This window comes from Natrix helvetica, assembly GCF_964273705.1.
Source record: "Natrix helvetica genome assembly, chromosome: 1".
Classification (NCBI taxonomy): Eukaryota; Metazoa; Chordata; class Lepidosauria; order Squamata; family Natricidae; genus Natrix; species Natrix helvetica.
The window spans coordinates 174578187-174602973 of record NC_138548.1 but is presented as its reverse complement, the minus strand read 5'-3'; the positions used below and the strand labels follow the sequence as shown (position 1 = coordinate 174602973).

At 41.1% G+C, this 24787-nt stretch overlaps 1 protein-coding gene across 3 annotated transcripts in view; it reads left to right on the top strand.

Moving 5' to 3' along the window:
- Nucleotides 1-21977, top strand: part of WDR75 (WD repeat domain 75) — a 32811-nt gene extending 10834 nt beyond the window's left edge. For 2 of the 3 annotated variants that reach the window (XM_081935174.1, XM_081935176.1), the window contains exons 9-21: nucleotides 4749-4907; nucleotides 6185-6244; nucleotides 6338-6453; nucleotides 7970-8145; nucleotides 9800-9963; nucleotides 11276-11459; nucleotides 13449-13543; nucleotides 15612-15707; nucleotides 16757-16926; nucleotides 18161-18220; nucleotides 19238-19378; nucleotides 19476-19561; nucleotides 21695-21977. In XM_081935174.1, coding sequence (XP_081791300.1) covers nucleotides 4749-4907; nucleotides 6185-6244; nucleotides 6338-6453; nucleotides 7970-8145; nucleotides 9800-9963; nucleotides 11276-11459; nucleotides 13449-13543; nucleotides 15612-15707; nucleotides 16757-16926; nucleotides 18161-18220; nucleotides 19238-19378; nucleotides 19476-19561; nucleotides 21695-21902 — 1715 coding nt within the window. In that variant the 3' untranslated portion in view covers nucleotides 21903-21977. The remainder of the gene's footprint in view (nucleotides 1-4748; nucleotides 4908-6184; nucleotides 6245-6337; nucleotides 6454-7969; nucleotides 8146-9799; nucleotides 9964-11275; nucleotides 11460-13448; nucleotides 13544-15611; nucleotides 15708-16756; nucleotides 16927-18160; nucleotides 18221-19237; nucleotides 19379-19475; nucleotides 19562-21694) is intronic. The other variant, XM_081935175.1, reaches the window with a different exon arrangement.
- Nucleotides 21978-24787: the final 2810 nt, after the last annotated feature.

Sequence of the window (24787 nt, the reverse complement as noted above, 5' to 3'; positions counted from 1 at the left end):
TTCCTACAAGAAAAACAGTTTGATATCCTAAATACAGGTAGTCCTTGGATTATAACCATTCACTTAGTGACTGTTCAAATTTCCAACGATGCTGAGAAAAGTGACTTATGACTGTTTTTCACACAACAATAGCAGTGTTCCCAATGGTCATGTGATCAAAATTCAGACACTTAGCAACTGACTCTCATATCTATGACGATCGCAATGTCCTGAGGTCATGTGATCCCCTTTTGCGACATTCTGACAAACAAATTCAATGGGGGGAACCAGGCTCACTTAGCAACCTTGTTCCTGAGCTAACAGCTGCAGAGATTCACTTGCCATCACTGGCAAGAAAGATCGTAATATGGGTCAAAACTCACTTTACAAATGCCTCACTTAGTAACAGAAAAGTTGGGCTCAAATGTGGTCATAGGTCGAGGACTACCTGTAAATCTGTCAACGGGTTTAGAAGTGGTTTCAGCAGCAAAAGCAGAGTTTTGAAATCATGGTTACAGATTGATTAATGGCAAGGTAATAAAATGGTTACGCCTGTTTTATATCAGTGTATGTAAACAGGGAGGTTGAGCCATTCCCTAAGTAGCTGGGGGAAAATCAGCTCTCTCTGTTGGAAAATTCTGGACCTTGCCAAGCACTTGAGATGGCCCCTGCCTGTTTATTTTATTCTTGGCTTCTTATTTGAACAGGAAGCAGGAGGAATTTTGCTGTGTGGCAGCAGAACATATTTTTCTGCTAACGTAAGCAAAGTGTAAGGTTTTGCTTGGAAAATCCTGTTTCTTATGTTAAAAGAAAAGCCTTAATCCCTTGTTAAAGTAAATGTTAACTATAGCATTAATAGAAGTTGAATTTCAGTTTGTGAGATCTATTATATACAGAGAGATAAAAAATATATAATGATTATACACCTTTCCAGCAGAACCTTTATCATACACAGTGCTGCACAATGTGGAGGGAGTCAGTTCATTGAGTTCATTCCTCAGTCAGTTTGTGCAAGATTGTGGTCTTATCCCTTTTTAATTCCACTTAGTATGACAAGTTATTAAATCCTCACAGGATCCAAATACTTGTACAGACTACTCAGCCAAAGCAAGAATTGGCTTTATTATTAGCTACTAGCCGATAACCCGGTGTTGCCCGGGTATTTATTTATTGGGGAAAATGTCTGGACCAAATGTAATTTCTAATGTTGGATTTTCCCCCTTACCAGAGGGAGCCCCCTTGTGGAGTACTGTGAAGCCGTTACCATGGCAACTCCACTGCACTATATAGTAGAAGCCATTTTACGGCACAACAGGCTGCATCTTAACAGAACACACACCTCAAGTATCTTACCCCCAAAGTATTTTTTTTCCAGAGGGTAACTCTTCTGTGTACCAAGTTTGGTTGAAATTGCTCGAGGTGTTCCATAGTTATGCTGGAACACACACACAAACACACACACACACACACACACACACAGCCATTTTTATATATAGATATAGATGACGTAAATGTAAAATAATTTAAATCACTTGAGTAAATTGAAAAAAAAACCTGTTGCTCAGTTGTTCTTGGCTTCTTATTTGTTATTTTTTAACTACAGAGCCAGGGCCTGCGGCTGATGCTTTGCAATGCAAGGTCTGTTACCAACAAGGCCCCCCTCATTAATGAGTTGATCTCAGAGGGGGAGCTAGACCTTGCAGGGATAACGGAGACCTGGTTGGGCCACGAGGGTGGTTTACCCCTCGTGGAAATGTGCCCACCAGGTTTCCGGGCATTCCATCAGCCCCGGGCCCTGGGTAAGGGTGGTGGGGTGGCGGTGGTTATTCGGGAACGTTTAGAGCCGAGGGAGTTCACTGTCCCTCAGATACCCGGGTGTGAGTCCCTTGGTGTGAACTGGGGCCCAGGGAGGCAGTGGGGCTTGCTGATTGTATACTTGGCTCCTCGCTATGCATCAGCAGCCCTGCCCGAGCTCCTCGAGCTAATCTCAGCGACGGCAGTTGAGACTCCCAGACTTTTGGTCATGGGGGACTTCAACTTGCCGTCAACGGGAGCGGCTTCCGAGGTGGCTCGGGAGTTCATGGCTTCCATGACGGCCATGGACCTGACCCAATTAGTTCAGGGCCCCACTCACGAAGGGGGCCACACACTGGACCTCATTTTTGTATCTGAACAGTGGACGAGTGATCTGGGAATAGGGGACTTAGTCATCACGCCCCTGTCATGGTCAGATCACTCATCCCTCCGGCTGGACTTCCCTGGCGCTATCCCCCACCGCGAGGAGGCGGAACCAGACTCTACAAGCTGGTACCGCCCCAGGCACCTGATGGAATCGGACAGATTCCAGACGGAGCTTGGGCCAATACCTGTAGCCTTGTCCCGCTCCCGCTCCGAGGACCTAGTGACTGCCTGGAATAGGGCGACGACTGGGGCCTTGGACCGGGTTGCGCCTTTGCGATCTCTCCTGCGGCATCGACCCACCCGGGCTCCTTGGTTCACTGAGGAGCTAAGGGTGATGAAGCGCCACAGGAGACGCCTAGAGAGCAGGTGGAGGTCCTCACGCTCCGAATCTGACCGAACACAGGTAAGAGCCTATTTGCGGACTTACCTTGTGGCAATAAGAGCGGCCAAGCGTAGATATTGTGCCGCCCTTATTGCGTCCGCGGATAACCGCCCTGCCGCCCTGTTTCGGGTGACCCGCTCCCTTTTATCGCAGGGGACGCGGGAGACACCCTTACAGGGAAGAGCAGAGGAGTTTGGGGAATATCTCCAGGACAAAATTGATCAGATCCGGAGCGGATGGACCTCCGTCAGTGGACCAGACGAGCCGTCAACAGCGAGTCTTGAGAGACCATTCTGGGAGGAGTTTGACTCTGTTGCCCCCGAGGATTTGGACAGGTTGCGTGGACGGCTGCGGCCCACCACATGTTCAATGGACCCGTGCCCCTCCTGGCTGGTACTGGCAGCCTGGGAGGTGACACGAGGCTGGCTTCTGGGCCTGGTGAACGCCTCATTGGGTGAGGGATACTTACCAACCGCCTTGAAAGAGGCGGTGGTGAGACCCTTGCTCAAGAGACCTTCGCTCGACCCAATGGAGCTAGCTAATTACCGTCCAGTCTCCAACCTCCCCTTTTTGGCGAAGGTTGTTGAGAATGTGGTGGCGCAGCAGTTCCCACGACACCTGGACGAATCCGACTATCTAGACCCACGCCAGTCCGGCTTCCGACCCGGGCACAGCACAGAGACAGCCTTGGTCGCGTTGGTTGATGATCTCTGGAGGGCCAGAGATAGGGGTTGTTCCTCTATCCTGGTCCTATTAGACCTCTCGGCGGCTTTTGATACCATCGACCATGGTATCCTATTGCGCCGGTTGGAGGGGATGGGAGTCGGAGGCACCGTTTTGCGGTGGTTCGGCTCCTACCTCTCTGACCGGAAGCAATGTGTGTTGACAGGGGGGCAGAGGTCGTCCCTGAGGCCACTCACTTGTGGAGTGCCACAGGGGTCGGTCCTCTCGCCTCTCCTGTTCAACGCATATGTGAAGCCGCTGGATGAGATCATCCGTGGTTTTGGGGTTGAGTACCACCTGTACGCTGATGATACTCAGCTGTACATTTCAACCCCAAACCACCCCAACGAGGCTGTCGAAGTGATGTCCCGGTGTTTGGAAGCCGTCGGGGTCTGGATGGGGGACAACAGACTCAAACTCAACCCCTCCAAGACCGAGTGGCTGTGGGTACCGGCACCTCGGTTCAGCCAGCTGACACCATCGCTGGCCATAGGGGGCGAACAACTGTCCCCTGTGGAGCGGGCGCGCAATTTGGGCATCCTCCTTGATGCCCGGCTGTCAATGGAGGACCATGTGGCAGCCGTGGCAAGGGGGGCGTTCCACCAGGTTCGCCTGGTGCGCCAATTGCGCCCCCTACTGGACCGGAGTGCCCTGCGCACGGTCACTCATGCGCTGGTGACGTCTCGCCTGGACTACTGCAATGCCCTCTACATGGGGCTTCCCTTGGGACGCATCCGGAGACTGCAGTTAGTTCAGAACGCAGCCGCGCGGGTTATCATGGGGAGTACACGTTACTCCCACGTAACACCTCTCCTGCGCGAGCTGCACTGGCTACCTGTGGCCTTTCGGGTGCGTTTCAAGGTATTGATTACCATCTTTAAAGCGCTCCATGGCATAGGACCTAGTTATCTGCAGGATCGCATCCTACCACACACGTCCCTGCGACCTATCCGCTCACACAGGGAGGGACTCCTTCTGGTGCCGTCCGCTAGGCAATGTCAGCGGGCGACACCTAGGAGTAGGTCCTTCTCTGTGATGGGCCCAACCCTCTGGAATGACCTCCTCCCTGATATTCGAACTACCACCGACCTCCGTTCCTTCCGTCAAAAATTAAAGACTCACCTATTTCAATCAGCTGGCCTGGCACTCTCTTAGTTTTACCTCCCGGGGATATATCTTAATTGGGTTTGGGTATTTTAATTGGGGATGTTTTTAGGGTTTTTATAGTATATTTATTTCTTGTACAGCCTTATCTCCTCCATCCAAATGTATTTAATTGTTTTATATTATTGTATTTTTATCTGCATTTGACTGTACACTGCCCCGAGTCCCTTTTTGGGAGAGGGGGCGGTTTAGAAATCCAAGAAATAAATAAAATAAAATAAATATTTTTACTGTAAGTTATTATAAGTTATTCTCTTATTAGTTGTTAATTGATTCATCTGCCTTCTGACTCATTTATTTTTTTTGTTTGGAACAACAGGCACTAGCCTCCTGAGTGGTGGGATTGAATCAGTGCTGGTTCAGTGGCGAGATGGGTCAGATGCTAAAAAGGAATTCTTGCCTCGTTTAGGAGCCATGATACAGCATATCTCTGTCTCACCTGATGGAACTCTTCTTTGTACTTCACATTCCGATAACAGTAAGACCAAATCAGGAAGATTTGTAATTGGTTTTGATTTAACATATGACATTTATTATAAACGCAATAGCACTGAGACTTATATACCGCTTCACAGTGCTTTACAGCCCTCTCTAAGTGGTTTACAGAGTTAGCCCCTCTTGCCCCTAACAATCTGGCTCCTCATTTTATCGACCTTGGAAGGATGGAAGGCTGCATTAACCTTGAGCTGCTCGGAATCGAACTCCTGGAGTGAGCAATGAGTTAGCCTGCAGTACTGCATTCTAACCACTAGCCAATCACAAACCTCAAATGATCGCTTAGAACCCTTCGAAGTTACAGCAGACTCCCCCCAAACCCCATGACCTAGTCCCAAAATTATGGCTCTGGAATGGGGAGTTATTGGGGGGCCATGGGATATTTTGGAGTCCAATTTCCATAACTTACTGTGCTGATTAGACAAGCTAGAACTTGAAATCTTATCAAGATCTGGTAGCTACCTATACTCCATCAGTGTTGTACAGGTGGGAGTTAGCTACTTAGAGTGACTTATACTAGAAAATGGTCCTGTTACCTTATTCTAAATTAATTTTGATTTTGAACAGCCTTTAATAATAGCTTTGCATTGCATAGGTCTACTTTTGAGGTCAGGTAGCATTTGGTTAACTTCAAAGTCTTATCCTAGAAAGAGGTTTGCTGGCCTCTGTCAAAGCTGCTCAACAGTACTGTTGGTTGCTGCTTCAACCAAACTGTTCCAAGACTAATTACAGAAATGATCCCAAGATTTTAAATGCCATCAAAAGCAAGCTCTTTTTCCTAATAGAAGTATCTTACCGTATAGTACAGAGATGTTAAACTCAAGGCCCACAGGCTGGATTTGGCCCATGGGGTGCTTAGATCTGGCCCATAGGGGCACCCTGGAAACAGCGTAGGATCGGCCCGCGGTGCTTCTGCCAGCAAAAACAGAGCTTGAGAGGGCCATGCATGGCCCTCCTGAGCTCCGTTTTCACTGGCAGAGGGTTGCAGGAGGCCGTCACAGCCGAAAATGGAGCTCAGGAGCCTGTTTTCACTGGCAGAGTGCTCAGGCCACCACAGGCGTCCCCAACATGAGTGATGTCGAGCTGGCCATGCCCCCCCCCCTTCCAGGTCAAACACAACCCTGATACAGTCCTCAATGAAATTGAGTTTGACACCCCTGATCTAGTAGATATTCTGAATTGTCCAATTGTAGATGATAACTTTACTTTTTGTGAGCCTTATTTCTGATGTATATTAACTATTTTTTTTAATACACACAGAGATAGTAATCATACATAGCAACTTGAAAGTTTCTGCGGTAATCCAAGGATTAATCAAAGGTATGTAGTGTAATGTTTGGGGATGGGGGTGGTAGTGGTGTTGAAATTGTGTTTGTGTTTTAAGGAGAAATGCCATTTTTTCTTTTTTTTCAGGCAGTGATGTCAAGACTGGCTTGATAGTTGATCCAAGAACGAAAGCTTTAGTACTAAATGGCAAGCCTGGACATCTGCAATTCTATTCCCTGCAAAGTGATAAACTATTGTACAATGTAAGTTAAACTAGCAAATATGTGATAAAGCCTTGTAAATCCAGGCAGGTTATTAGCTTACAAAAGAGCTTCTGTTTCCATTCTAACAGCAGAGAAGGAAAATACCCATTATTGATCTCATAACAGGCTGAAAAAAATGTATTTTACAAGGTAAACTAATAGTAGGGAACTAGAACTTAGCAGTAGGTTTGTCTTCATCTACTCAAGGAGATAATGGAAAGGAAGAAGCTTCAAGGTTGCTAGTGGATTGTTCTAGATCAGGGGTGTCAAACTCAATTTCATTGAAAGCCACATCAGGGCTGTGGTTGACCTCGGGACCAGGCGAGCATGGTTGACTGGGTTGGTGTGTCCAGCTTGAAGCCACTCACTGGGTCCAGCTTGAAGTCCAGCTTGAAGCCACTCACTGGGCATGGCTGATGAGTGTGGCCAGCTGGGTGGGTGTGGCCAGCTTGATGCCACTCCCCAAACTGTTGGCATTGGGTAGATCGGGCCGAGGCGATATGGGTAGACTGGGCTGAAGCGACAGGGCCGGCCCCTTAAATTTTCCAGGACAGCCCCATGGGCCAGATCCAACCACATTGTGGACCTTGAGTGTGACACCCCTGTTCTAGTTATTTACTAGACAAGTTGTTAAATATGTGTCTTTTAAATGCAATCCTCAAGGTAGAGGGAACAATGCCTTGTTGCTGAGGGAAGGTTCTTTTTGTGTGTGAAAATTAAGGGAGTTGTCTCTGTGTAAGGGATAGCCATGAGTTGTGTGATGATGTGAATTGGGAGTAGGGATGGGAATGTAATAAGCAGAGTGAAAAGGAAGAAGGTGAAGAACTTCAAGGTAAGTTTTGCTGACATTAGAAAAGGCTACATGATATGGGGGCAAAATGTACACTCTGCCATGTATAAGTACAAGTCATTGATGCCATTAGGATAAAGGGTCAGTGGGCTGAAAGAGCGTTTGAGTTTCTGAACAGAATCAAATAAATATGGTGATATAAAGTGATATTGATGGTTGAATTGTGCACGGAGGTGTGCAAAAGCTTTGAATGGAAGATATACAAGTAATACAATACTAATTTTAGAGTGCCTCCTTTCTTGTACAAGCGTCCTCAATTGACAACTACAATTGAGGCAAAATTTCAGTTGCTAGGTGAATTTTGTCCCATTTTACGACCTTTCTTGCAACAGTTGTTAAGTGAATCACTACAGTTGTTAAGCTAGTAACATGGTTATTAAGTGAATCTGGCTTCCGCATTGACTTTGTTTATCAGAAGGTTGCAGAAGGTGACCACATGATCCCCGGATCAATGCTGTTGTAACTTTGAACTGTTACAAAACAAACCGTTGTAAGTCAAGGACTAACTATATTGCTCAGTTTAGAGGAGATTGATAGTATACCAGCTGCAAAGTCTTTTGTTCTGATTTGTTTTTGACTTGCCTCCAAAGATACCTGGACTTAGTCAACTCTTTTGCTTCTCTCTCTTCCTCCCTCCCTTCCTCCATCTCTCTTTGAAATACATAGCTGGATGTTGTGCAGCAGGAGTATATTCATCAGTCCGGTCTTGACCAGATTGAGTTAGTGAAAGCTGTGTTTGATTCCAAAGGCGACTGGCTGGCTACCGTGGAACAGCGGCAAGGAAGTGGCAGCGAGCTTGAGATGCAGCTGAAGCTCTGGGCCTACAATGAGCAGACACAAAGGTTAAACATGTTTGAATTTATGTTGGCAAAGGGAGTCATATTACTATAGTTGCCATGTTGCAGAGCACTAACATATCCTGAGATCATTTTAAAGCCTAGATTTTGCTTCTAGCCATGGAGAATGAAGGCCAAGCCGTCAAGTATCTCATGAGCCCAGGGACATGCCACTTTTTCATGATTGGCATTTTTGTGGTGTTATTTTGAGCCACAGGGAACAGAGGCCACGGGGAAGCAGAGCAGTGAGTTCATGACATATTGCAAAGTAACTGTTTTTTCAGGGAGAGTTAGCTTTGCAGGAAGAAATCGGTGATTTGTGTTAGTGTGCTGAATTATTTAATCTTACATTTCTATCCTCTGCATTCCCATCTACAGTATGACAGTCAAAGCGGTGAAGTTCAACTTACCTATAGCAATAGCACTTGAACTTATATTCCACTTCACAGAGCTTCACAGCCCCCTCTAAATGGTTTATAGAGTTAGCATATTGCCCCTAACAATTTGGGTCTTCATTTTACCCATCTCAGAAAGATGGAAGGCTGAGTCAACCTTGAGCCTGGTGAGATTCAATCGGTCAAATTCCTGGCAGCCGGTGATTAGCACAAGTAGCCTGCAGTACTGCACTCTAACCACTGTGCCACCGCAGCTCTTAATCCTATGGGCATCAATCTGGAGAAGGCTGGTGTACTCCATTACTGATTTGTTAGGCAGATTAACCTTGTTCTCAGTGTTTCAGCTATTTTTATATACTGGCATATATTTTTGTCCAAGTATAAATGTATATAATTTGCACTAAGTTGACCATACTAATTATCAGTACTTAGAAAACCAAATGATGACATTTCTGGAACTAGTAGCAACCTACTAGTTCCAGAAATTTCTCATTCCCATTCCATTTATATAGTTAAAATAATACAACAGATGGTTTCTGATACTTGGGTAATTCCAGTGATACCTTTAAGTTACCACCTAGTTTCAATAAGTAGAGATATGTCTTACAAGCATTACATTACTGTATCCTCTTTCTAATGTTTGAGCATCTGGGTTTGATAGAACAGTGTTACTGTATAGGAAAGATGCACTCTTCTATCAGATCTATTTAATGTAGATGAGAACATTGAAGCAAGGTTTTAAAATAAGGTAATGGCAAAGCAGTTGGGTGCCGTATCCCCCAAATTTATGGATATTTAGGTGTAATTCATCAGGAGTCAAGCCCAACTCAGAGGCAACTACTTCATTTTATATCAGGATGGCTTAAAACCAGATCTGTTTCTTATACAGACTATTTCTGTCAGTGGTACAGCAGTACAGAATGTACCACTTTTATTTGAGGATAAAAATACCACACCATCAATTGGAAATTATAATATCCAATAATTATGCCACCTATTTAATGTGAATTAAATGTTTAATATATCAACCCAGCATAATACTAGTACATGCCTTGAAGCCTATTTACTTCATGGGAATGCTTTAATATATTTTTTCTTTCTTTCTTTCTTTCTTTCTTTCTTTCTTTCTTTCTTTCTTTCTTTCTTTCTTTCTTTTTCTTTCATTCTTTTTTTCTTCTTTCTTTCTTTCTTTCTTTCTTTCTTTCTTTCTTTCTTTCTTTCTTTCTTTCTTTCTTTCTTTCTTCTTTCTTTCTTTTTGATGTTAGCTTTACTCTAAACACACGAATAAATATGCCACATGAGGACAGCATAACAGCGATGTGTTTCCGTGGCACAGATGGTTCTGAAAATGAAACCCCAGTTCTGGTAACAACCAGCAATGATGGGCACTTCAAGGTCTGGATGCTGCTGGTGGATAAAGACAATGAAAGTAAGTAAAATGGGGAGAGTAGTAGCTTTCATTCATTTGCAACATGAATAAATATATATATTTTTAATATCTAGAAATTATCTCTACATAGAGAGACATATCTATGTCACTTAGCACTTCTATGTACAATGGAATTTGACCATTTGTGAACTTTGCAACTGGAATAAAATCATATATAGTGCAAGAGAAAAAGACTTTAGTGTAGCTATAATTGAGTTTCTCTGTCCTGCGCCTAGTTGGTGGCAACTAGGATAGGAATTCCTACTAAACCTGAGATTCTCTGTAACTGTATTTTCTTACCCCTTTACATTCAGTCATGAAAGCTTGGTGATGTTTTGTGAGGCCATTTTTGTGGAGATGTAAGATTCTCCCCCCCCCCCTTAATTTTAAGTTTCTGCGCTTTTCCCTGTTTAAAATATCCTAGTGTTGTGTTGTGTTGTTTATACTTGAAAGTTATTTCTGATTTTCATAGCCTGGGCACTTAAGTGGAGGTAGGAGTACCTATTTAGAGAAGTTTCTATCTTGCTATTTTGAGTGATGTATTTGGGTTTTTTGTGTGTGTGTGTGTTTGTTTCTTGATGTGGCACATCCAGATGTTATATTAAATGTACATTTCATGACATCAAATTCTCTCTTCCACGTGGTCTGAAAGGAGATGGATTCCAAGAAAAACTGCAGCTGTGGGCCCAAATTAATGATTGTAAATAGTGAAGTGAAATTAAAAGTGAAGTCTGTGGATTTATGTTTGGGTCAGGCAAACCTACCCATTTGTGTATGATAACCTACGATTTCTCTTGAACCAAAGTGCCAGCAAAAATACATAACTTAAACATGGACGTGCTTTTAGCAGGATTCCATTTTGTGTAGAAAAAAACCTTAACTTGTATAGTTTGGTTTTCCCCCCACTTTTTTTTGCTTGCCATGGCAAATATTACTCCCACACAGCGGTCTCTTGATTCTATTCAAGTGGACAGAAATCTTCCCAGAAATGTGTGGTTTTTTCTGCTTCAGAAAAAAGAGAGAATAGTATGCGATTTATGTGGAATTGCTCTGCTGACTACCAAGATGACTAAGCTCTCTTTCTCTTCCAGTGAAAAAAGAAAATGGGGCCTCCTTGGTCTCACATTAGTTTGACACTGCCCCATTGCAAGGAAAGTTTTTGTGCAAGGAAAGGAGCAAGTGAATGCAATTGTTAACCTCACAAGCAAACCAGACCAAATTTGTCAAACTTAAAATACTCACATGATATTTTTTTCATGCCATACAGCTAACATTTATCCCCTTTTCCTAAATCTTTGTGCCTCTTCCCCAGCAGATGAAAGCATAACTTGGACCTGTGATTTTGTAGGAAGTTATCATAATTATCAAGCTACGCATTGCTGCTTCTCCGAAGACGGCTCTTTACTTGCGGTTAGCTTTGACAAAACAATCACAGTGTGGGATTCTGAAACGTGGGATTTAAAATGCACTTTCTGCCATCCTCCAGGAACTATAATGTACGTACTTGTATGCTTGTGGCTCTTATTGCTTTGCTTGTTTTGTATTTAAATCACTTTTTAAAAACTCGGTTTGAAAAGTGTAATGTTGCGGTTTTCAGAAGTGAGTCTGAAATGTTCTTCTCAGTTTACAACCTCCTCTAATTAATTTTAAGAACAATGTCTGACAACAGAGACAAAAGTCTTCATAGATTAACTCATTTTCTGTGCTTGGAATAGCATATCCAGTATGTATAATTTTAGCTTAGGCTGGGATCTTTTCTTTAAAAGATCAAATTCTTTGGGTAAGAATAAAATGAGGGAAAAGAGATAAAGGGAAAAAATTGAGCTAAAGGAATGTAAAATTGCTCTTCTATGAAACTGAAATGTACATTGGAATAACAAGCAAGGTCACTGGTCCTCCCTTGTATTCATTTCTGAACCCCAGCCATAAAGGGAGCCTGATTAGCACGGATGATTAAATTGACAATTCATTATAACTAAGGATCATGTCTGTATTTGTGTTTCTTAGTAAATAGAGCACCCTTTTTAAGTGTGAGTGCTTGTGATACAATATTCTTAAATAGGTAAATTAACAACTATAGTTCTCAATGCAGTTGAGCCCTCAAGTCTGCTTCAATGCCTCACATTTTTCCTGCTAGTAAAAACCAGTTCCTCCTAATTTACTGTCCCGTCAGCAAGATGTTTTCAGCAAACTTCTAAAATTGATCATGACCTCCTGCCTGCCAGCACTTGCAAAGGGCATTGTTATCTGAAATGGTATTAACAGAACCGTTTGCTCGGAAGGTGTTCTTTTTCAAATGACTTCCTTGAACCTCTTTGTGTAAACATTTGCCTGATTGCTGTGGGAGGTTTGAATGGTACAGTTGTAAAATGGAATTTGTTCCCAGGTCTGCACGTATCGTTGCTGCTAGGAGATGTACGTAAAAGGACTAAAGTTGCTCAGTGGTGAAATTGGAAGGCTTTGGCTAATCTTAACCCCTGAACGTCCAGCTGGCTCGGACATCAGTGACGTCCTTTCTTTTGCAGGGACTTTTTAGATGACCTTTTTTATAAAGAGTTTTATTATTTTTCAATTACAAAAATAAACATCCCATCTTTTCTTATGCAGTGTGTTGTCTGGGTACAAGCATCTCTGTGCAACATTGTTCCTCTTTTGCCACATCTTTCACATTCATATTAACATTATTTCCCCAAGTTTAGTATTATAATATATTGAGCATTTAAACGTTATAAAACTCAATTTTTCTTCTTAATATCTTCTACTAATAATATCATATTAACATTAAACATCATTATTCTCATCATATACATACTAAGTTTTCATCTTATTTATATCTCTATCTAAGTATATTGTCTACTTATTTTTTTTAGCTTTCTTCATTTCCAAACTCCTTTTTTATTCTTCAACCATTGGTAAAATATTTCCCAAATCATATAATACTCAGTTTGCTCTTTCTCCTTACTTGCTAATGATAAACTGTTCATTTCGGCACATTCTAATATTTTCCTTATCACTTTCTCATCAACAGGAATCTCTACACTTTTCCAATGTTGTGAAAATACAATTCTAGCCATGGTTAATACATGAATGGTTAAATATATATTCTCTTCATTATAAATTTCAGGTAGAATTCCTAGCAGAAATGTTTCTGGCTTCAGTTCAATATGTTGTATCATTTAGATGACCTTTTTATTTACCATGTGTTAGATAGGTAATAGATAGGTTGCTGTTGAGTATACAGTATATCGTTTTGAAATATATCGTTTGCCAGCACAGGAGTCTTACAACCAAATTTGAGAAATGAGTTTCTGAGATAGAGCCTTGTTAATGTAGAGGGGGCATATTATGAAATACCTCACTGAATCGGGAATGATCAGCTCTTTCCCCACCAGTTTTCAATCCTGGATGCTGACGAACATAGCAGTAAATGTTACTGGCACGATTAGAGTTGGGAAATTATTCTGACCTTTTCTTCCTTCCTTTAGGAGCCTATGCTTTGGGAGGCTCATTTGTTCCAAATATCTCCTTGGCACCACCAGCAGTGGCTTTTTGTGCTGCTGGAACCTGCTGAATTGTTCATGTAAGTTTTTAATTTCTCGTATCTTCTTTTCTCCTTGGCATTTTATGCTACAGGAACACCATAGTTGAAAGAATTGGTCAGTGCAAACAAAATCCTTCAGTTTTGATTTCATCTGGGTAAAGAAAACCCTTTGAGTAAATGTTTAACTATAAATGGCAGGTTAATCCACTAGCACATGCACTGGATTACTCTTGCTAACTACCAGCTGCTTGCTATTATTAATTGTACAATTGCCAAAAGATACTGAGTTAATCTGTATGTTTTTGACGAATGGCCAAGATTTTTGTTCAGCTTAAAACTAGCTTTTTAAAAAAAGGAATTAAGTCGAATTATTATACAAAATTAGATGATTTGTTTTTTACATTAAATAGAAATTGAAATGAGTACCATATTTTTCGGACTATAAGACGCATCTAGATTTAGAGGAGGAGAACAAGAAAAAATAGTTTTTTGCCTCCGCATGTCCTCTTTTCGCCCTCCCCAGCCCCCAGAAGCACTTTGCAGGCCAAAAATGGGATGTGCAGATCACTGAAGAGTATTTCTGGGGGCCGGGGAGGGCGAAAACTGGATGTGCAGAGGGTTCGGGAAGCCAAAAATGACCCCGTTTTTGGCGAAAATGGGACATGTGGAGCACTGCAGAGTGCTCCTGGGCACCGGAGAGGTTGAAACGTGACATGCGGAGGGTTCGGGAGGTCAAAAACAGGCCTGTATTCGGTCTATAAGACGGGCCAAAATTTTCACCCACTTTTAGGGGGGGAGTGCGTCTTATACTCCAAAAACTACGGTAATCTAGCACCAACGAACTTATTCCATAATTAAGATGCTGTTAGTAATCATGTTAGAGTTATTTTGCTAGTCCTGCATGAGGGAAACTCAGTGACAGAGTGGATAGCCTGCAGTGGAGCTCGTAGAGGGATAACCGCCTGTCCCCTTTCATTGCTCTCCTATAAATTCAGAGAATTGGATGTTTGAGAAGCTGCAGGAGAGGTGGGAAGGAAGACCTATTTTAGGAATAAATAAAAGATTTACAGAAATTTAGGCAACTAACAAATCAAAAGGCCACGAGACAAAATATTCTAAAATGAAACAAGAAGAGGACTAGCAGAGTTGCATAATTTGGGTGCCTCAATCATCTCCTGGCTCTGAAACATTGAGCAGATCTCTCCTGACTTTTTGAGGAGAAGACTGCGGTGTTAGAGAGTGATCTAAATAATATGAAAATTATGCATTTTGGTTTGTTTTTACTCTTGGCCGAAGTGTCATTGTCTTTGTCCTATACATTTAGAAAAAACTAATTGTCTAGTTTTCTCTAGAAAAAGTAATTGTCTAGTTTTCTAGGGACGTGGTGGCTCAGTGCCTAAGATGCTGAGGTCGGCAGTTTAGTGGTTCAAATCCCTAATGCCACGTAATGGAGTGAGCTCCCATTACTTATCCCAGCTTCTGCCAACCTAGTAGTTCGAAAGCATGTAAAAATGCAAGTAGAAAAATAGGAACCACCTTTGGTGGGAAGGTAACAGTGTTCCGTGCACCTTCAGCGTTTAGTCATGCTGGCTCTTCGGCTTTGAAACGGAGATGAGCACCACCCCCTAGAGTCGGGAACTACTAGCACATATGTGCGAACGGAACCTTTACCTTTTCCTTAATTGTCTACTGGAGCATATTTTAATATATTTTGTTATTAACTCAAAGAAGACTAATAGTAAATTATGCACTTAGTTGAGTTCTAAGAGTTCATGATTTCAGAATGTGAATCTATCTGCTTATCCCATGCCACTTTGGTAACATGTATGGTCTCTCCTTTCCAAATGAATGAAACAGAATCTTTAGGGCTGATGATGGCCAAAATGTGATTGATGGATTTCAGGATACTTTTGAGATTCTGTTGGGTAACTTCAGGCCAGCCATCATTGTAGAATGTCCTCTTACCCTCGTTCCTTATGCAGATCCTACTCAAAAAGTTGTGTTTTAATTGAATTTGCCCCTCTTGCAAGTTGTGCCTTTTCTAGAAAAAAAATGTTTTCATAATCTGTGGTTCTTTTACTGACCTGACTATTTTTTTTCTTTACAGTGGAATGGAGTGCCCAGTTACATGTCAACATTCTTCAGCCTGATCATCTGTCTGAAAACATAGCCGCAATTTCTCAGCACTCAGAATATTCAGATGGTGAGAATAAAGAGGTCTTTCTACTTTGTGGAGAATGGTTGATCCAAGCTGTGGTATTATCAAGCCTAGAAAAATATTTTAGATTTAATGCCACTTAAAACAAATTTTTTAACTCGGCTGAACCTGGATACTTAGATCCTACCAAAAACGTATGGGAAATTAGATTTTCAATCTTTTCTTTTGCTTTTCCTTTGCTTTGATCCTGCAGAGGGCTGAGTCCTCTTGAATATAAGTAAAGGTACAGAGGGACACTGAGGTAGAAATGGATAACTGCCAAAAATTGATTAAGAGTGGAAATTCTGATTATCCTAAGATAATCAAAACCCAATTACTCACTGTATTTAGAGTAAAGGTATCTTACGTATAAAAGGAGTTATTTTCCTTTCAGGGTATGTATCTGTTATTAATTACTTAATATCTTACTGTTAAAGGAGCTTCTGGTTTTCAGATGTTTACTACAGAAGAAGAAAATATGAGAAGCTAGTAATCTTGATACCATCTTATTATAATATTGTGTCACTTTATGAATAAGCCATTTTGTGTGAGGAAATAACAGAAAAAGTACAGAGTACTATGTCTGAATCTCATTGTTAAAAAGCTGTCATGGGTTGAAGTGAAGGCTATATAAAAAAATCGTAATCTTTTTTACCGTTCCTTTTCCTGAACAATAACCATCTCTACCTTGATTTCCTCCAAAAGAAGAGATTAGGATTTTGAACCAGCATGGTAGCTGGAAATTCAAGGAGTTGTTAATCCCAATCTATTAACGGGACTAGTTGGGGAAGGCTCATTGTAGCTTATTTCTCATCAAAGAGTTGTCATCTGGCTGTGGTTTTCTCATACCATTAAAATTATAATGATGCAGCTTGGCTCTTTACTGCCAGATTAATTGTTAAATTGTCCTTCATAAAAGATCAAATAACAATATCGAGGCTGGGGCTCCATGCTTGGGATCGTTGCGGCTTTGTAACTCAATGACTCTTCAACTCCGAGTCAGAAAAACAGGAGGGGTTGTTTTCAAAGGCTAAAAATATTCTTCTCTGCTTTAGTGTTTGTGTTCAAGCCCAGCGAACCAGGGCCCTTGTGTATCCAAAGAAATGTCTGCAGAGGGAAAGTCCAGTGGGCTGTCTTTGTTCCAAGAGAGGTGCCTGAATGTATTACTTCCGAAAAATATCAGTGGCTTAGCCAATCGCAGTTTTATTTTCTGACCGAAACACATGTAAGTGCTGGCTTTATTAAAACGACTTAGAAGGAAATTTCCAGTCTCCCCAATAGACTCTCATTACAATATTGTCTTAGTGGTAGTGGGAGATAGAAACAAGAAAAAAAAATAACTTAAAGACACTGTTTCCTGACTACTCCTATGTCTATTTAATCCAGATTTTTTTATTTATTTTAAATGTTTTTAATATTTTTAATTGTAATGTATTTTTTTTAAATTAAAAACCTCCCCAGAATTATTGACTGAGATGGACATCTATAGAAATTGCATTCATGCATATTATTTCATGGGACGCGGTGGCTCAGTTGCTAAGACGCTGAGTTTGTCGATCAGAAGGTTGGCAGTTCAACGGTTTGAATCCCTAGCGCCACGTAACGGAGTGAGCTCTCATTACTTGTCCCAGCTTCTACCAACCTAGTAGTTCGAAAGCATGTAAAAAAAATGCAAGTAGAAAAATAGGGACCACTTTGGTGGGAAGGTAACAGAATTCCATGCGTCTTTGGCATTTAGTCATGCCGACCACATGGCCATGGAGACATCTTTGGACAGCGGAGGCTCTTCGGCTTAGAAATGGAGATAAGCACCGCCCACTAGAGTTGGAAACGACTAGCACATATGTGTGAGGGGAACCTTTACCTTTTATATTACTTCAAGCACTAATGACGCATTCTGCATGCTTGTTTAGAAATAGGCCCTATTTGTTCAGAGGCTCTCACTCTTGCAGCCTAGCTAAAGTATATTGAGCCAGCTGTAGAAGTTTTGCTCTGTCAAATGTTTTGACATTTATGGGCTTCTCTGAGCAACCTGCATTTTGCATATCTCTTACTGTGTCAAGATATAGGTTATTTTCCTGCAATCTAATTCCAGCCAGCAAAACTATGCTGACATGAAATTAGGCCTGTCTAAATCCCAATATTGCTTGGACTTGGGTTTTTTGGCAATGTATTCTCCCCAACAGTACTAAAAATGTGTCATTTGGTCACAAGTAGAGAGAAGGGAAATTTCCTATGATAACATTTGAAATGAAAGGCATTATTCCAAATAGTAGCAAATATTTTTTTCCATTATCCCCCATGTTTTAGTCACAGCCACATCTCATATTTAAATTCACTAGTTCTATATCCATATGCTTCTGGACTTTGAGTGGTGTGCCATTTTAAAAACTCAACGTAATTTGAAGGATACCTTTCCTATCTGTAATCTTGCTTTTCTTCCCCTTCTGATTGTGTAGGAATTAATGACTTTTAGCACAAAGACCCCAGAAGAGAGACTTACGCCTTCCAGTAGACAGGTATTAATTTTTGTAGCTAAATGACTTTATGAAAATCCAGTTTGAATGCTGAGTTATATTTCAGAGTAGAATGCAATGTCGTCTTAAGATGAGGCCTACCTCAGTGAGTGCCTCAGAATCCAAAAGGTGGTGTCAAAAATTTCCCCAGCTTCATCTACAACACTGCCTCCTTTCATATTGTTCTTAATTTTTCATGCCTCATCACAGGATACTTGTCTTTCACATTATTTGGCCAGGATAGTATTGAATTTTTTTTAAAAGATGGCAAACATGTAGTCACCCTGTATTTGTTATTTTACTTGACTATGGGAAAGGTTGAGACGCCCATCTACTGCTACATGGAGGATGCCAATAAAGATGAATAGTGAGAGTTGCCAATTAAGTTTTGAATGCTTAAGTAAAAAATGATATCTGCAGATAATTTTACCTTTGTTTTAGTTGAAAGAGTGAGGGTTGCCTAGAAGAAAATACTGCATTCAAGGAATGGTCAAGATGGGCACTATATTTAGTTTTTCCAAATTAAAAATCTATTTTAAATAGTATAAACATATATTATAATTTACAATCAGGTTGTTAAGATAAAGCAATCCCAAATGACAATTGGCCTTCATCTTAAGGACTTACAGTACCTTTCTTGGCGTTTTTGGGCTCTTAAAAGTCATGGAACAGGTGCTAAGCCAGTCATGAATTGCACCAATCTTCTGGTCAAGTATTGCTAGTTCAACTTTGCCTTCCTCATCTGGTACCTCCCAAGCAAGTTGAGGGATACTTTCTGCAGTTCATTCTGCTAGCAGCATATTATAGATAGATATTCTAGTTCCACCAAGGTACAAAGGCTGACCTACTTAAAGACTGCCTATCATTCTATTGCACCTGATTGCTGAACAAGCATGCACTCCAAAGATAAACTACTGTTTTCTTGTTTTGTACTGCTTTTGGTAAATATCTGTGCCTTGCTTGAAAATTGCTTGCATATGCCTTAATGTAGGTGTATTTCCCCCCATGTTTCCTTTACAGTTAGCAGTTGAGGAGAGCATCTCCATGACTCCTTTTTACCTGTTATTGGGGAAGCATCGGCAGCAAATGAAAGAGGGAATGGATATTGGGAAAGTTCCTGTGCAGAACCTGCTAGGTCAAGAATCACCTACTGTTAAAGAAGTAAGAATGGATCTAATCCATACTCAGAAATGTATACATTTACAATGACCTCTTAAGAAATGTGCTCTAATCTCACCTGCCTGTGTTTTCTCCCCAGCTGCTTCATACTCCAGCACATGTATTACCTTCAGCTTCTTTCTTATGTCCTCTTTTTATTCACTCTTTGCTGGTGCCTAGAACAAGGTAAGTAGGAAACCTAAAAGGGATAAAATACTAAAATGTAATTGCCCTGTTTTGGATGAGATACCCGTATAGGCTGCATGTGTCCAGAGATTTCTAAAAATGAAACAACTACTGTCACCCCTCAATCAATCCCAGCAATCCCTTGCTGGGATTAGTTTTTTTTTAATATATATATTTTTATTGTTTTTACATTTAAAACAATGCAATGCTGCGGGGTCAGGGTGATCATTCACATTATGTATGTATCACATTATATATTCACATTATGTACAGCTAGTTTCAACCATTAACAGTTATTCTACTTAATACATTGTCTGTCCTTCTGTTCGATCGCCATATATACGTTTGTTCCAGTCTTGTCATCTTGTCTTATACCAATCATAAAATCTATTCCATACCTCAAAATATTCTGATTCCCCTTTATTTTTAAGTTCCAAAGTGAGCCTATCTGCTTCTGCACAGGCCAACACTTTTCTGATTATATCTAGCTCTGATGGTGTATTTTCTTTTTTCCAATGCTGTGCATAGGTTATGCGCACTGCAGTCAGTATATGTATAATTAGATAGAGTGTATCTTTCTTAAACCCCTCCGGTATTATGCCTAGGAGAAAAGTTTCTGGTTTAAACATAATTTGTTCTCCCACCATTTGTTCTAACCATGATTGGATCATTTTCCAATATTTTTTTGCCTCATTGCACGTCCACCACATATGGTAGAAGGTGCCTGGTGTTTTTTTACACTTCCAGCAATTTGGGGCCAAATTTTTGAACATTTTAGATAGCTGTGCTGGCGGGAGATGCCATCTGTAGAACATCTTGTAAAGATTTTCTTTATACGCCTTGCTGGGATTAGTCAAGGTGCAAGATGTGAAACACCGCATGTCTTTCCTTTGCCATGTTTTTCTTCTTTGGTCACTTACCTTTCTGTTCTGAATGATGGAAAGTAAATGAAATATCAGCTCAAGGTGGCCCAAATCTCATGCGCAACCATGCAGGTCAGTGTGTTCCCTTTTTTTCCAAGTCTTGCTTTTCGAGTTTGGATCACGTGGTGATTGTTATGCTGATTTTTTTTGACAAGTGGACATCTCTGCCAATAACCATAATGCCTTCAGGGCTGTTCTCTCTGCTTTCATCCAGATTGTTCTTTACTTTTTGGAGCTTTTTCCAGGGAGGAGGGGATTCAATCATTTGAGTATGTCATTAAAGATGGTTGGTGAATGAACATGTGAATTCATGGATTTCTTGGAATACAGGTAGCCCCAGAGTGCTAGGCATACTTAGTATTTGGATTCTTCAGAGTGTAAGATCCATACCCTGGATTTGGTTGTAATCAAATCAATCTCGTGTTGATCAGATTTTCTGCAGGCATTTTGCTCGAAGTCCCAGGAGATCGCCAATCTCCAACCCTCTCGATTTCAACTCTTACCAAACCACAAATAGCACAAGGGAACTCCCACTGCATGAATGTACTCTTGCCAGGAGATTGTTCTGACCTAGGCTTCCACAGCACCACGAAGCCGAGTCCTTGTCCTGATAAACCCCTTTTATTTGATTTACAATGAATTCTTCTCCAGCAAAGTCCTGGCCCACAGTCTTTCAAGATAGTTCACAATTACTGACCTTTATCAGGCTTGGAGAGTGGCCATGCCGATATCTTTCAGAAGCTGCAACACTTGGCAAGAATGCAGGAATGAACTAATTGTCTCCTGCAAACACCCTTCCCCTTTTGCTGCTCTTTTATTCCCTATGGGAGGGGCCATTCACCGTCCACCTGTGGCTTTACTACCAAGTCGACCCCTGTTCTTTAGCTGTTCCCTTTGGCAACTCTGTGCATGCACACTCTGGGAACAGACTCCAGCTGTTTGTCTGCCTCACTGATGTCTGACTCTGAAGGCAGCTGATAACTGTTCGACAGCCCTGGCCCCATCTCTGCCTCGGCCACAGAGCCCTCCTCAGAGCCTTCCCCAGACTCCAGGACTGGCCCATGTTCCTCCCCAACCTCCTCATTGTATGAATCTGCTACCAGCTCTGCTGTCGGGCCACAACAATTCATTAGGATCTCGGTGAACAAATGATGTGTTTTTGAGACAAATAGAAGACACTTTACATAATTCTGTTTTTTTTTTTAAACAGCACCAGTGAAATTGCTGATGAAGCAGAAATGCTGAGTGACAGTGAAGAGAAGGAATCTGAAGAGGAATCTGAAGATATTGAAGTTGTCCCAGAGGTTTCCCAGACAACAGAGTGCTTTGGGGAGGGTGTATCTAAATTATCAAAACTTCAGGAAAGAGAACTTCGTAAATTAAGGAAATTGGACTATAGCTGGGCCTCAGGACTCTAAACACGTGACATGGACTTCTTTTTTCTTTTTTACATATTTCTTCCAGTAATTTAATAAAGTGCCAAATAAAAGCTAGCTTTCTTTGTTACTTTTGCCATCGATATAAAGTACATCTTCAGGGAATTCTTGGACACCATCCTTCATAGGCTTGGAGCATGCTCGTCTAGAAAAAAGAGTTTTGTGTTGAAAACAGGACTTTTTTTAGAAGAAGATCTTTCCTTTTTATGTGTTACTTTCGGCCAAGATTCAAGGGCATTACAAAGCGTTTATGTAAATGCATCTTATTTTAGACATAGGATGCATTTACGTGCTCGTGTGTTTAAAAAAACCTTGTGGCATAACATGGGGGCTAAGGGATCTTTGCTTGGGAAGAAAAGCAGCAAACGTTCTGAGCTGAAAGAAGTATGCGCTAATCTGCATTCCTTAAATGTTTAGAGATGCCTGAGGCAGAGTTTGGAAATCTTAAGACGTTCAAAACAAACCCACTTTTGTCAAATGCAGACAGTAGGAATGAAATAGCTAATTAAGTAAAAGAGGTCATTTAGGATGGTGAAAAAAATCAACCTGTGCAAAACAGTTGATCAGAAAATTGATTCAAGCATTGAGAGGGAGAGAGAGAGAGAGAGACGGGAGGACGAGGCTCTCTGAATTTGATACTGTAAACACGTTGGTTCACAATGGTTTTCCCCTTATCACTGTTTCCTGCAGTAAACTACTTTAGAAACAAAAAAATGATGGGCCAACAATGTTTCTAAGCGGCATAAATCATCAACAAAGCTATTTTTAAAATAATTTGTATTAAAGTTTATAGTTATAAAGCTAAGAAGCTAAGAAAAAGAGGAAAGTTATTTCTAGTTCTCTCTAGTGTCAAAGCTTCAAACTCATTTTTTCCTCCTAATCAGCCTTTTCTCATGGAAAGGTTTCTTATAAAAAATATTTTTAACTTGTGACCAATTGCTTAATGTTTGTTCAACGTTACAACCAGTCTTCACACTCATGATTGTTACAGCATCCCTGTAGACATAAAATTCAAGTGCTTGGTAAATGGCATGTATTTACAATGATTGCAGAGTCCCAGGGTCACATAATTACAATTTCTGACCCTTCCAGAGGGGCGGGGGAGGGGAGCTTTTGACAAGCAAAGGGGGAGCCAGATTTGCTTAATGACCATATGATTCAATTAACTGGCAAAAAATTGGGATTCAGTTAATGACCACATTGCTTAGGATAGAACCTCTGGTCCCAATTGTGATTATAAGTTGACTACCTGTAATATAATTGATCCACTATTTATCTCATTTTTAATCATACCACAGATGAGAACATTTCTACAGTCCAAAAAGCTACAATTTTTTTCTCCACATGCTGTGATTGACACTAATAATAGTATAGCCTTGAAAGTAACTTGAGACATGAAAGGAGAGTCTCTTGTTTGAAGATAATCGCATGGCATGATCTAGGACTTAAAACTGCTTTGTGGATGATAGCTAATTCAAAATGAACTTAAAGTCCATGTTGCATCATAAGATAATTTCTTAAAGCAGCCAATGAATTCATGATTGGAGCTAGATAAAAATAATTCTGAGGAATGCTAACCACATAGAACTTGTTCTAAGGCCACACTTGGAATACTAGAATTTAGTTTTGGTCGCCACGATGTAGAAAAGATGTGGAGACTCTAGAAAGAGTGCAGAGAAGAGAAAAACAAAGATGATTAGGGGACTGGAGACTAAAACATGAACGGTTGCAGGAACTGGGAATGTCTAGTTTAATGAAAAGAAGGACTAGGGGAGACATGATAGCAGTCTTCCAATATCTCAGGGGTTGCCACAAAGAAGAGGGAATCAAACTATTCTCCAAGGCACCTGAGGGTAGAACAAGAAGCAATGGGTGGAAACTAATCAAGGAGAGAAGCAACTTAAAACAAATTTCCTGACAGAACGGTTAATCAGTGGAACAGCTTGCCTCCAGAAGTTGTGAATGCCCCAACATTGGAAGTCTAAGAAGAGATTGGATAACCATTTGTCTGGAACGATATAGGGTTTCCTGCCTAGGCAGGGGGTTGGACTAGAAGACCTCCAAGGTTCCTTCCAACTCTGCTATTATATTGTATTGTGTTGTATTGTGTTGTATTGTTCCATTGTTTAACTTTTTTACCTATCATTTATTGAGATGATTTACTAAAAAATCAGGGTTTGAATTTTGTATTAATTTTATATGGAAATGAATCAAGCTTTGAAGCCATGTCCCTATTATGCCAGACTATATTCACAGATTTGGTTTGTGTTCCTGATAGACACTAGAACTATAGGTATACATGGTGATCTGAGGTTTCATGTACTGTATAATGTGTTTATATGTCCATTATATAGTTTTACTGTGACGTAAAGGAAATGGATTTGTTCTGTAGAAGTTCAGGTTAAGGTTAACGGTGAGGTGGAAGCTGTTGAGGGTCTCATGAAATTGAATGTGATTCTTTTTAGTAAATGCAGATGATAAACACGTCATCAGTGAATCAATAATGTCAATAAAAGTGATTTCTGGGGTTTTAAATGTTGAAAAAGTATTCTAGGTGAGCTATGAAAATATTGGAATATTTTCAAACTATAATGGGCCTGGGGCTGTGCTACTGATTTGCAGGTTTATGTGTTTTCAAAGGTTAAGCAGTTATGGGTGAGCATACACCACTCTTGTAGCATCTATGGCAGGGGTGTCAAACTGGTGGCCCATGGGCCAGATGCGTCATGCACAGGCCCGCCCATCCCAGCTCCACAAAGGGGAAAAGCGTCCCGTGACGGCAACATGATGCGGCAAGTTTGACACCCGTGTTCTACCGTGTTGACATCACAGCTCAGGCTATTCAAATACTAAAGTATTAATAAGCT